This window comes from Hevea brasiliensis, chromosome 4 (assembly GCF_030052815.1).
Source record: "Hevea brasiliensis isolate MT/VB/25A 57/8 chromosome 4, ASM3005281v1, whole genome shotgun sequence".
Classification (NCBI taxonomy): domain Eukaryota; kingdom Viridiplantae; phylum Streptophyta; class Magnoliopsida; order Malpighiales; family Euphorbiaceae; genus Hevea; species Hevea brasiliensis.
Window position 1 is genome coordinate 108,389,248 of NC_079496.1, and position 13,851 is coordinate 108,403,098.

Consider the following 13,851-nt stretch of genomic DNA (forward strand, 5'->3'; position numbering starts at 1 on the left):
AAATAATTAAATAACTTTAAAAATATAGTTATAAAATAATAAAATAATTATTATCGTTGATAAAAAAAAACTTATAATTAATTTTAAGTTTTTAAATATAAAAAATGTATTTTTTTTTATAAATAAATATTTTATATTTTATATTATTAATTAAAAATATTTTAATAAAGTTATAATGCTTTAATTAAAATGTCAAAATTATAAATAAAAAATATAAAAATATTAATAATATTAATTTTTGAGTTAAATAAAAAAGGATAATATAATCTAAATAAAAATAAAATTGAATTAACTATCAGCTGATAAGAAATAGCTCTAAAAATAGAGTTGATATAAATTGCAGCCGATGGATATCATATTAGTTACCTATCAGCTGCCAACTTTTCTTTATTTAGTTTACTAAACACTCTAGTTCAGTTGTTTGAATGTCTATGAACTATCAGCTGCACCCAATAAGTAAATCAAATACTCCTAAATATGAGCATATTAGTAAGTAATAAATAAAATAGGGAGGAGTAAACATTTTTAATTATAGGTGTTATCACACCACATATTTTCAAAATTGTCTTAATAAATCAGTATTAGATTAGGGCTTTCATTCTTTCAAATTAACAATAAACAACCCACCTTTTTATTTTGAAGTGTCCACCAAATCAACAATGACAATCATTATAAGGATTTTACTAGGCTAAATAATTAGTTATGATATGACAAGAACTAGGATCAATGGGGGGAATTTAAAAATAAAATTTCCAATAATATGTTTAGATGAGATAAATTAATTATTTGTATCAAATATACCAAATAGATATGAAATTAATTTGAGTTTATAATGCTTGAATTGGTTGATTATTTTTTTAATTAACTAAAAAGTTATTTAAAATGAATTTTAAAAAGATTTCTTAACAAATACTAAATTCATATTCAAATGAAATTTCTTAATAAATATTAAATTCTTATTCAAATGAAATTTAAATTATATATATATATATATATATATATATATATATATATATATTTAAAATTTATAAATTTAATCAAAATTTATGAATTAATTAAAAAAATTATACATTATTAAGATCAAATCTTATAAATAATCCATCCTCAAAACACAAGGTCAATAATTTATATAAAATGATGAACATTTTAGGTAAGTGATCGTTTCATAGTAATTTTTATTAATCGTCCCTTAAATTTTTAATGTGTTTTACTTTCATCATTTCTTTTCATTTTATTATTATAAAATCTTTTTAACTTTCAAAATATTACACTAAAATCCCTCTTGCCATGATCTGACCAAATATTTCGTAAAATAAATTATATGACAATAACATGTGTTAAAAATAAAATAAAAAAGAAAAAAAAATGGGCTAACGAAAAGTATTAGAAGTTGACCTGCTGTAGTAATGGCCGTGGTAGGTGTTTGTGGATGAAACTTCTAATGCTAAATATAGACCTGCTGTAGTAAAACACACAAGTTTCTTCCTGTCGAGAAGTTACAAATATGACTGTAACTTGAAATGTATATGAGCATTCCTACTTCAGAATTCAGTGATGTAATATATGTATAGGAGAGAATGATCTCCAAAATTTCATGCCCTCCAAAGAGAATGTAATAAGGTACACTGTACACACCAGGCTCAACAAGACCAACACACTGCAGCATCAAGAAAGCATGTTGATCGATACAAAAGCTAATATCTCTTGAGCATTGGTAGCAAACTTGGTGATTTTTTCTATTCATGCTTTCTCTTTAGCTGGAGTTGATATCAAATGATGCAATGTTGCTGCCTGGATAACAGCACTTGGGTTTGAATCCTTAACCCAGAGAGACCCTGATCGACTCAGATTAAAATTCCGATCAATGCTGCTTCTCATGAAGCGTCGTAATGGCCGTGGTAGGTGCCGCAGTAGCCGGGTGGAACTCACAAGTAAAATCACACCTACTATGATGAGTAGCCTACAAAAATAAGTTAACATGCAAGTCGGATCCAATAACAAATACTGTAAAAAGGGGGTTCACGAAGATAGACTAGTCTGACCACATGATCGAAAAAAAGCAATTTTTTCAAATAGGTTATGCGAAAAATAGACATTCTGATAAAATCAGCAAACACGGCTGAAAATCAGATGTCTAAAGCCGTCCAGCTTCTTTTCTTTATAATATTTTCTTCTTTTTTTTTTCAGAAAAAAAAAATATCAATTGAATATAGCTCCTTTTCCACAGTATACATGCCACACATGACACTGAAGCTTAGTCGAGTAGATAAGATAGACCACATAGCAGATTGTATGCCTTAAGAACCATGACTCTCAGAATGTGCTTTAAGATGCTTTCATCTATAAGAACAGATAGTAAATCAATAAAAATACAAGTTGTGCTATAGAGTTACCATCCCAGCAGAAGTGAAAGTCGAGCAGCTGGTGCTGAAGGCAATCGTTCTCCCAAAGCAAGCATTCCAGAAAGTACACCAGTCACTATTGATGCTACAGCAGCACATGTAGACACCACAATTGCCCTTCCATGCTTTAGACCAAGAGTCTGTTCAAAAGGAAAAGCATGATTGCTTTGATTTGTCAACTTTTATGCACCCATAAACCTAAATACTAAGCATGCAGCAGTTATGGCTCCATGCATAAAAGAACACATTAAAAAACATGGATTCATGTGCTTAGAAATGTATCCACTTGGAAGGAAGGAGTGGAAAGAAAATATAATCACTTTTCTCTTAGTTCCCCCTTCTGTTCCCGCAGTGAGAGTGAGAGAAAAAAAAAAAAAAAAACAAAGAATTCAATGCAGCCATGGATATTCTTGACGTGGCAACATATTATACTTTGAGCAAAATGACTAAAATATCACAGAGAGAGCAACATCAATATCCTGGTCCAGTCCAGACCTCAAAATACCTGGTAATAAAATCCTGTTGCACTACAGCATATACTGATTGAGATGCATATAGGAACCAACATCCTTGAGAAGCCCTGCTCCAAGAAAACAAATCCCATCTTTGATATCACCGAGGCCATCCTGCAATTGGATAGATTGACTTTACATCCAAGATCTTAAGCCTAGCTCCACAGAAGAGAAGTCAAGTTTTGAATTCTGAATCAAAATTTTATATCTACAAATTGAGAATCAAGTAAAATGATTCACATCATAAGATTCAGTTCAAATTCTCAAATAAATTCCAGTGCCATTATGCATTTAAAAAATAACGCTAGAAAATGAATGTTCTAAAAAATATCAAACAATCTTGTGGCCAATTGCTCTTGAAGCATGTCATGTGGGCTTTAGTGCCACCGTGCTTCAAGATACAAGTTCACTTCCAGTAGCATTTCATATTTCTTTTAAAGGATTAATATGTAATTTCACTGTTTGTTGAATTGCATTCCAGAATAAACAATGTCAGCATAAATCATCAAAACATAGTTTCTTTGAAGGAGGAAAAGAAGTTGATATGTGCTTTTGCCACATACATTGATCTCTGTATTGAATATGATCAATTCTGTTTAGAAATGTTATAAATGAAAATGATACACAAGCAAGAAAAACCCTTTTTTATAACAAATATCTCTAATTATTGGCGTAAAATTAAGTGAAATTCATTAAAATGATATAATTTAAGCTCTACCACATTATTTACATCCGGCAAATCAAGAAGTCCCATTTCTTAAACTTGCCACAGAAAACATTATATTGCCATTTGATAATTGATTCTATGGATTCTATTAATGCATTTTGGCTTTTTAGAATTTTGCTACATAATAGAAAAGTCAACTCTGAACAAGAAATTATCGATATGAAGTTGGTGGAACTTTACCCAAACAAAATGCCAGATTCCAAGCCATATATAATTTCTTCAACAACTTCATATTCCATCTGCATCACAGATACTGTCAATGATTGCAAGGGAGGAGTTGAAGATACAAAAACATGTAACCTTACAAAGTATCAACAGAACAAACAGCAATTACCGTCTCCTGTTCTCTTCGTTGACATTTGCAGACACGAAGCCATCCATTAAGGACTACCTAATGCAGAAATAATAATAATAATAATAATAATTAATAGCACGAGTCTAATCATATTTAGTAACTGCAGCAATATATCATTTTCTATGATACAAACCCACTGTCAAGAGGGTACAAAACATGACACAAATTAAGATATAAAAACACAGAAATGAAACTCCCCCCATGATAAAATACTACTTAGTTGTGGTCCACCAAACTGCGTTTTGGGAAGGAAACTAGAAGATAGTATTACTCTTCAGTCTTCTTGCATAGATTTAATACTCTCAAGAGTCAAACGTCAATCCAGTGGTCAGATTGATAGGGCCAAGTGCATCATCAGCTATAAATTTCTAGAAGTTCACTTATGGATCCTGATATTTATGCATTCATTGGTCAGGACAAGGCCTTTGGATTCCTCCATCCCTCTCTAGTCACTTAAATTCTTAAAAAGCTTGTTGGACAAAAAAATCCAAAACTTTTAGGGCATCCATGATTGTAGCCAAAACTTTTTTTTTTTGTATTATACCCAAGTCTTAGTTAATTGTCATAATTATAGCCAAAGGAACTAAATTGAATTTGAGAAAGTAACGGTAAATTACAAGATGGTCCCTAAAGTGTTATTTGATTAACAAAATAGTCAATTTATTTAAATTTTATATTTAAATTCTTTTATTTAAAATATAAAATATATTTTACATTCATTTTTAATTGAAATTTTTATATTAAAAAATTATTTTTTTATTAAAATATATTTTAATATAATAAATAATTCAAAAATTACATAATAATAAAGTAACAATAAAATAATCATCCTGTAAAATTTTTTTTTAAGTCGTCAATTACACAAAGTAATCACATTATAATAAAATAATAATTTTTTACATAATAATAAAATTCATTGATTTAAATTGTAAAATTTTTTCCAATTGTCAATATGCAAATTTTTGCAGTAATCAATTTATTATTAGGTATATTAAACTTTCTAAAATGAGCAATTAATATGATTTTAAAAAGATTAACTACTATTTTTATTTACAAAATTACGGTCGGTTTTGATAATTGATTGTATGGCCTATACTCGGTTTGTAACTGTAATGGTTTCTGAGAATTTAATCCAAAATCGTTTAGAGTGGAGAAAGCGAATCCATATGGCCGACCCCAAATTTTTGGGATAAAGGCTTAGTTGAGTTGAGTTGAGTTTATTATATTAAAATATATTTTAATTAATAAAATTAATTTTTTAATATAAAATTTCAATTAAAAATAACATAAAAATATATTTTATATAATAAATTAATAATATTTAAATATAAAGTTTAAACCAATTGACTATTTTGTTAATCAAATAAAACTTTAGGACTATATTGTAATTTATTGTTGCTTCTCAAATTCAATTTAGTCCCTTTGATTACAATTGTAATAACTAATTAAGTTTTGGCTATAAAACACAAAAAAAAAAAAAAAAAATGTTTTGGCTACAATCATACAACTCAACTCGACTCAACTAAGTCTTTATCCCAAAAATTTGGAGTCGACTATATGGATTCACTTTCTCCATTCTAAACGATTTTGAGTTAAATCCTCAGAAATTTGTAATGCTTCTAGGTCATGTTGTACTATTCTCCTCCAAGTCAATTTAGGTCTACCCCTTTTTTTCTTTTTATCCTCTAATCTAGTGTGCTCTACTTGTCCAATTGGAGCCTCCGTATGTCTACGCTTCACATGACTAAACCACCTCAATCTCCCTTCTCTCAACTTATCCTCAATTGGTACCACTCCTACCTTTTCTCTAATACTCTCATTACGGACTTTATCTAGTTTAGTATGGCCACTCATCCACCTTAACATTCTCATCTCTGCAACTCTTATCTTAGACGCATACGACTCCTTCAATGCCCAACACTCACTACCATATAACATAGCCGATCGTATGGCTGTACGGTAAAATTTTCCTTTCAACTTATTGGGAATCTTGCGATCACATAAAACTCCCGTGGCACGTCTCTACTTCAACCATCCGGCTTTAATCCTATGGCTAACATTCTCCTCACATCTCCCATCTACTTGAAAGACTGAGCCGAGATATTTAAAGTGATTACTTTGGGACAGTACCACTCCATCCAAACTAACTCCTTCTCTATCACCAGTTTGGCCTTCACTGAACTTGCAATGCATGTATTCTGTCTTTGTTCTACTACTTAAAACCCTTTGACTCTAGAGTACTTCTCCAAAGCTCTAACTTTCTATTGACTCCTTTTCGCGTCTCATCTATCAGAACAATATCATCCGCAAACATCATGCACCAAGGAATACTCTCTTGTATTTGTTTCGTCAATTCATCTAAAACTAATGTAAAAAAGTAAGGGTTTATAGCTGATCCTTGGTGTAATCCAATTGAGATCGGAAAATCTCTTGTGTTGTGTCCCCTCCCACTGTGTGCACAATAGTACTTGCTCCTTCATACATATCTTTCAACACTTGTATGTGCCTAATAAATACCCTCTTTTGTTCTAACACACTCCATATGACATCTCTTGGAACCCTATCATAAGCTTTCTCCAAATCAATAAAAACCATGTGTAGATCTTTCTTCACATCTCTATATTTCTCTATCAAGCTTCTAATAAGAAAGATCGCTTCCATAGTTAAACGACCAGGCATGAAGCCAAAGCTTCCATAGTTGGCTACAATCATAAAAAGCCTAAAAGTTTTGGATTTTTTTTTTTTTATCCAATATGCCTTCTTAAAATAAAGAAATACATCTTTTTACTTCAAGTTTGTATGATCAGAAAATCTGAAGACAAATAGGACTTAGTATAATCATATATGCTTATGCAATATATTTTATTTTTATAAAAATAAATTAGCACGATCATAAGATGGCTCACAGGTTAAGGTACCTACAAACAAGATGGCAACAATAAATGCCAGCCACGGTAACTGGAAAACAGATATGGAAGAAGCCTCCTGCTCATCACCTCCAGCACCAACTCCTGCCATTGCCCGAAAATAAAAAGAGGTAATCAGCTAAATAAGTAAGAAATTGAATCCATAACTATTTCGTTTCAGTGGGTTAAACTCTGATAACCAGCTTAAATTATTATTTTGTCAAGAATTGCAATGTAAAACTAGTAAAACTTGATATTATGGAATAACCAAAAATAAAAACTACACTCTATAAGGAAAGGCTTGCAATAAATGAGAACTGAGATATTGTAATGCAACCCACAGAAAGCATACAGCATGGAAAATCTAAGACTAGAAAATTAGTTATTTGTTTGCTTTACTTAGAAAGACAACTGGTATGTCAGAATTCAGGAAAAGTTCCCTATGGGAACACCATCATTACTACCAATTAACCACGAGAACCATGAAGATTTTACATACCTATGGTACCAATACCTGCCAGAGTGATTCCAATCCAATCAATGACATTCATGACTTCTTTTAGGTAAAAATGGGAGAAGACAGAAAGAATGGCAAGACCACATCCAGAAACTGGTTGGATGACAGATACCTGATAAAACATATTCAAGGTTTCTGAGATGAAGAATAGGTGCAAAGTAGTGTTTTTAAAACTAGAAAGGTCAGTCAAATGGCCTACTGAGTGCTGACTGGCTTAACGGGGTTTGACACAGTAAAAAACGGATCAAAATTATTTTTTTCCAGCAGTTTTGAGGTAAAAATTAAAAAATAATAATAATAAATTTTAAAACCAAACAGGTCATGGGACTGGTTTCCAGTTTACCCAGCCTGTCTGTATGGTTTCTATAACACTGGTGCAAAGACACCAAACCCATGGAATTAGCTTATTTTGGCCTCAAAAGATCAGAAGCCTAATGAAGAAATCCATCTTTGTCTTGTGTTCCATTGACAAAGAATGCCAAGCAAATTTTTAAATCAAGATAAATAAACATATTTAAACTTCATCGATAAATTGAAAATAAGTCTTCAAATGATATAGTTTTAAAAAATGCTGATATGTTTCTTCTCAGTTTCATAATAAAAATAGTAATTTCCAAGTAAGAATGTTAATCTATCAGGAGTTAGGAACATTATGGATTCGCTTACAGGAGCTTGAGATAATGCCCTCAACATTAACATTGCTCCACTTATATCCATTAGGAAACCTATGACCCAAGCTTTATTAACAGCATATGCCCTAATCACCTGAAAAGAAACGCACAATCAATTAACATATGAAAAACAAAAAGTTCTTTACTGCAAGAAAATAATCAGGGCATGAGGCCTTAAAATGGAATTATTCACCACCAACTTCAGTCTCATAATTTAGTCACCACAATAAACTAGAATTTGGCAAATTTCATAAACCCATAAGAAACCAATACCAAAAATTGATGGAAAAACTAAGGGCCTGTTCACTTATGAAAAACGGGGGAATCTTCTAGAAAAGTTTTCAAAGAAAACTGGAAAACAAAATAAACAAGTTTTCCAAGTGTAGAATTGGAAACCAGTTTTTCAAAATATAGCTAAGTTTTGGAAAACAACTTTAACTTGTTTTTCACTGTTTTACTTTATAACAAAAATTCAGTTTTGCAATTGTTTTTCAAATGGAAAACAATGAATTTTTTATGACTAAAATTATAATATAAAACCCTTTTTTATCTACAATTAACTAATGATTAAGAAAATATTTATTTATAATAATAAAATTATTAAACAAAATTTAAAAATAAAATAAGTTTTTAAATATATTTACAATAATTTATTTTTTTTTCCTTATGATATATATATATATATATATATATATATATATATATATATATATATATATATAACTTTTGAAACCAGAGTTTTCTTAAACAGACCCTAAGATTCCCAGTATCAACGAAAATTTACGAGTATAAAAATGAGATTTTGAAATTGCAATTAGAAATTTGATTCCAACTCCACAAATGGATCCGTAATTAAAATGTTCAATTCTTAGTTGTTCTTAAAATGAGGCCAGGAAGGAAACAATCAAGAAAGATGCCCTTTTTAGATAAGGCTAACGGGAAATCAAACCAAACAACTTAGAATAAAATGATTGCACAATGTTCATTGCTTTCCTATCCAATTACACAAACTTGAAAATTACAAAACAATGAATACACAATGCTTAGCATGGAAGCATAAAGAAAATAGAACAACAACGAGCAAAGACAGAGGTAAAAGAGAAATGGGTACAAACCTTGAGTTTGAAAGAAAGAGGAGGCAGAATGATGGCTCCCTTTTTCTGAAGAACCTTGCCGATGTTATTGCCTGCGGCGGCCGCCAATGTTAAACAGATCGATTCCCACATATTGCCTCCCTCCCTCCCTCTCTTTCTGTCTCTTTCCAATGGAAAATCACAACAATAATAAGGCAAAGATCTCCCCTTTCCTTAGTTTTGGATGGTGGTGTCCAAATTTAAGGTGGGTGGGTAATGGGTTTAGATCTTTACGCTACCTTGGCACCTGCCGTTGTTATCTTATACATGGTATAATTTTGGGAGTATTACTTCTACCGGCAGTTTTTTGCTATGTTTAGCTCTTGTAGTGACTGGTGATTGGATTATTAGGCTGCAAGTGGGGTGGAAGCATTTAAAACTTGCATTTACTTACGTCCACATTTTTCTTAGTTTTTCCTTCACCAAAGTGGAAAATTATATAATAGTCTTGGAGTACCATATCACCAACACTCAACAAATAATAATATGGTATATTATATATATTATTTAACAGAAAATTATTTTATTTTTATGATAAATTTTTGACTCATTTTTTTACAGTTGATGTGTTATTAGTTGTTTAGTTTGGTACACCAAATCATACCTATGACCTAGTGCACTAGAACTACACAATAATTTTCTCATCAAAATTGGCTAGTGGTTATTCCCATATGATTCTTACCTATTTGGTGCCTATTAAAGTGGTTTTCAAATATCACACTCCTTTCTCATCTTTATTATTAAAATTTGTAGCAAAATGCACCATATATATATATATATATATGTGTGTTTGTGTGTGCGCGCGCGATCACATCTACTTATTAAATATATAAATTTTAAATATATTAATTCATAATGAATGATATTACAACTATCAAAATAGTACGCTAATAATCAAGTAACGTGTAATTCAAACCGAGTAAGTATAGTGTACTCAAACGAAGAGTAACTCACCCAATCATATATACTCGGATTACTTTAAAAGATAAGCCAGTATCCCAAATCAGCAGAAATCTATCTTAGGTATCAGAGTGACATTAACTAACTCTGTACTTTTCCTTGTCCAATACTAGAGGAGAACAGCATCAATGAAGCAAGAAAGCATTTTATTATTATTATTATTGTTACATTAAAAGGAAACTTATTTGCACCGTGGGGATTTGGTGACAAGTATATTTCTTTAACTTGGATAAGATTTTGAGTCCTTTAGTTTCCTTTGTAAGCCAAAAAAGACAAAACCCCTTTGATTTGGTATGTATTGCCGATTGAGAACTTCCTCCTGTGACTTATGCCTTTCCAGCTGAGCTTCTAAAGGGTTTAGGTCCCTTGTAACCAAGTCTGGCCGCTGCCAATGGTTTAAGTTCCAGACCCAGACAGCCAACTTTGTCCCATCAAAGAAGGAAAAGTAGAATTGAGAAAATACAATAACCATCTCGACATATGAATCGCTTCAGAGGCATAAAACCATCGTTGTTTTGATTCTCTCCCCTGTGGATCGAACAATACAAATATCTTAAAATTCATAAAAACCCGTGTGCATTGATATGACTGCTTGAAGTTCATGATTGCTGCAGACTGCAAGACTTGCATTTGCAAGTCCAAAACTAAATAGGCAACTGTACTGAGATGAGTAACATTCTACTCTTGCAATTCTAATACCATTACTTCATGTGCATAACGAGCAAGAAAGGAAACAAAAAGTATAAGAAAGCTCTGCACTAAAAGCAGTTTTCTACCGATTTGAAAATGAAGTCACCAAATATCATGCTATATTACTCGTGGCCGTGTCAAGTCACAAATGATCATTTGAAGATTATGAAACAGGAGCCTCCCTGGTAGGAGGAGGTTTGATAAAAAGGGAAACACATTCAGTCATACACAGAATAAAATTCTTTAGCCTTCTATAAAAATGTCATATCCAGAAACTCAGGCTTATTCACATTACTACCATAGCTTAATTTAAGGGAGCCTGATCACATGGATGAACAAACTTCACTTTTACAGCTTCCAAATTTCTGAAAGCATGCTTGAGTAAGCAATGGGCTCCAGAAAGGAAGAACTGAACTGTAAGAAAACTAAAATCAGGACCAGCTATATTAGCTTGTTGCAATCACGAGCAAGCTCAAATTACAGGGAACAACTTATTGTTTGTTCCACTCCTTCAGACATAGGGCTTGGAACATCAAAATTAGATCTCGACAGGGAACCATTTCCAAATCTTTGAGGAATTCCACAGAAATTTTCCAATCAACCTAAATGAAGAGAAGAGCAAGAAGATAAATTATAAAAAATTCCAACACAAACAAAGAGCAGCCTAATTCAATAAACAGCCTCTTCAGTAATGATAAGAAGTAATCTTCTAAACGATCAGAAAAATTCCAACATCATGAACAAAAAGCATCCCAATGCAATAAACAACCTCTTCAACCATTAAAAGAAGCAGGCTTCTAAACAGAAGTGACTACAATTGGATAAATGTACTACAGCAAATTGGCAGCACAAACTTATGTTTTCCTACTACATCAGGTCAATTAATTAGATTAACATGACAGGTTTTGAAGATTTGAAGGAGGGTAATGTGATCATATGGTTGGTATTTTTAGCTACTCATAGAATACTAGCCCAAGGCTCAGTTGCCATATATGAAGTACTACAATAGATTACAGAGATAGAGATAAAGAACTACGTAACATAAGTATTGAATGGTAATACATTATAAACAACCCCAGATCATCTCTTCTACCATGCTCTAACTCTTAATCTAAAATGTATAAGTTGGCCCTATCGTAATATCTCATGACCAGGAAGGAACCTGCAAAAGTCCAGCTACAATGTTCACATAAATAAAAATACCTTAAATGTTCAAGAACTGAAAATCCATCACCCATGCCATTCTATTTCTACCCATAAAAAGACAGTGTATTGTAGTTATAATCAAATATCGATTGGATCAAAGACATGTATTTAAATACGTTGCAACATTCCTCCAATTGACCCATGATAAACAGGACAGCCTCTGGCATGGATATGAAGAGATTGGTGAAGTAACATAATGTCCATCTTGGTGTAATAAATTATGTCCGTTCTAACAGTCTAGAAATACTACCTCAGATAACAAAGTCTCTGAAAAGAATCTGTGAAACTCCAGTTTCATTTCATGAAATAATTCAAATTCAAAAGTCAAGGACTTGAACTAACCTGTTAAATGGTTAGAACGTAGAACGACTCTCCTAATTGAAGAACGCAGAGTACAGTGCAAATCTAGTATAGACAACATAACCCTTTTAAATTTCATCAAGCCTAATGCTATACAGATTATCTTCATCTTCAACCATGTTTTTGAAAAAGAAAAATTAACAATGAGGATTGATAAAGCAAATACACATTTTCAGTCATAACAAAACCCATTATTACAAATTATGCAGCAATTAAATTTATAGAACCAAGATTAGTATAGAAGGTGAATAATCAAAAAGAGAATTATCACCAGGAATTGTAAAGACATGAACAGATGAATTTAAAACCTTTACCAAATAGCAAAAGAAAGAAACAGAAATCGTTATACAACTCAAAACTAGTCCCACATAACACATCAATCTATAAACTTGTCGTAACAAAATTTTGAGTTATCACACAAAAAACTTACGTACAGACAGAGAACACAAACAAGAAAGAAAAAGGGTAAAATACCCACCAAATCTCACCACCATCCATAAACAACCCGGGAGTACTTATCCTTAAGCCACCTGAAACTCCTCCTAAAAGAAAGTTTAACTTTTCCCTCAACAGTGTACATTTTGTAGCTAGCAACCCTCTTCTTCCTTTGAAACTCAGGGTCACTCAAGCTCCAAGACTTTGAAGAAAAAGAAGACCCAGAAGTGCTCTTGCCTTTCTTGAGCTTAAAGCCCTTGGTGGTGTAGCCGTTGTTAGCCATCTGGGATTGTGCATAGGAGGCACTGTAGGACCTGAGGTCATAGGAAGTGGTGGGCGGTCTTGGTGGACCATAATAACTCTCCATCTGCATCGTTCCAGCCCCATATGAATATGAATATGATCTTGATCTGTTATAATCCTCCATGGAATCTGGATACGGGATTGCAGACAGAGAGAAAAATAAAAAAACAAAAGAGAAGAATATGAATGGAACGGTTGGACGGGTGGCTTTGTTTCGTTTGGTGGAGCTTGATGATCTTGACAGAAGAAGAAAGACTACGAATAATGGCAATGTGGGGTCCAACTGCAAGAATAAAATGCCATGCGGATTGGTTGGTTAGTTTTTCTTTCCCCTTTTCTAGATATTTAGGACAAATTTTTGATTGAATCTAGGTGGCGTGTATAAGAGGGAATCATTTTGTCTACGTCAATTATTATTATTTTTTAACTTTTTTTTTTTTCGTATTCTTCAATCTTGACTAGTCAGAGAACTCTGCTCTAAGAACTAAGTTTCATTACAAAATTTTCTAAATTCAATTAAATTTCATATTTTACGTATTTAATTTAAAAAAAAAATTAATTTTAAAAAATAATTATAACTAAAAATAAATTTAATTTTAAAATTATATTAAATATGAATTATATAAAATTTAAGTAAATTTTATATTTTAAATTGTTTCATATTAAATAATAAA

At 31.7% G+C, this 13,851-nt stretch overlaps 2 protein-coding genes across 2 annotated transcripts; both read right to left on the minus strand.

Moving 5' to 3' along the window:
- Positions 1–1,462: 1,462 nt before the first annotated feature.
- On the minus strand, positions 1,463–9,695 carry LOC110643953 (probable magnesium transporter NIPA9). Its single transcript, XM_058145850.1, has 9 exons — positions 9,206–9,695; positions 8,086–8,184; positions 7,402–7,531; positions 6,915–7,007; positions 3,976–4,028; positions 3,822–3,880; positions 2,908–3,028; positions 2,394–2,542; positions 1,463–1,960 (listed from the first exon to the last, which is right to left on the minus strand). The coding sequence occupies exons 1-9, from the start codon at positions 9,314–9,316 to the stop codon at positions 1,741–1,743; spliced, it is 1,035 nt and encodes a 344-aa protein (XP_058001833.1). The 5' UTR covers positions 9,317–9,695; the 3' UTR covers positions 1,463–1,740.
- A 3,228-nt stretch (positions 9,696–12,923) lies between these two features.
- LOC110643955 (uncharacterized) lies at positions 12,924–13,301 on the minus strand. Its single transcript, XM_021796492.1, has one exon. It carries the CDS (start codon positions 13,299–13,301, stop codon positions 12,924–12,926), a length of 378 nt encoding a protein of 125 aa, XP_021652184.1.
- Between the last annotated feature and the right edge of the window lie 550 nt (positions 13,302–13,851).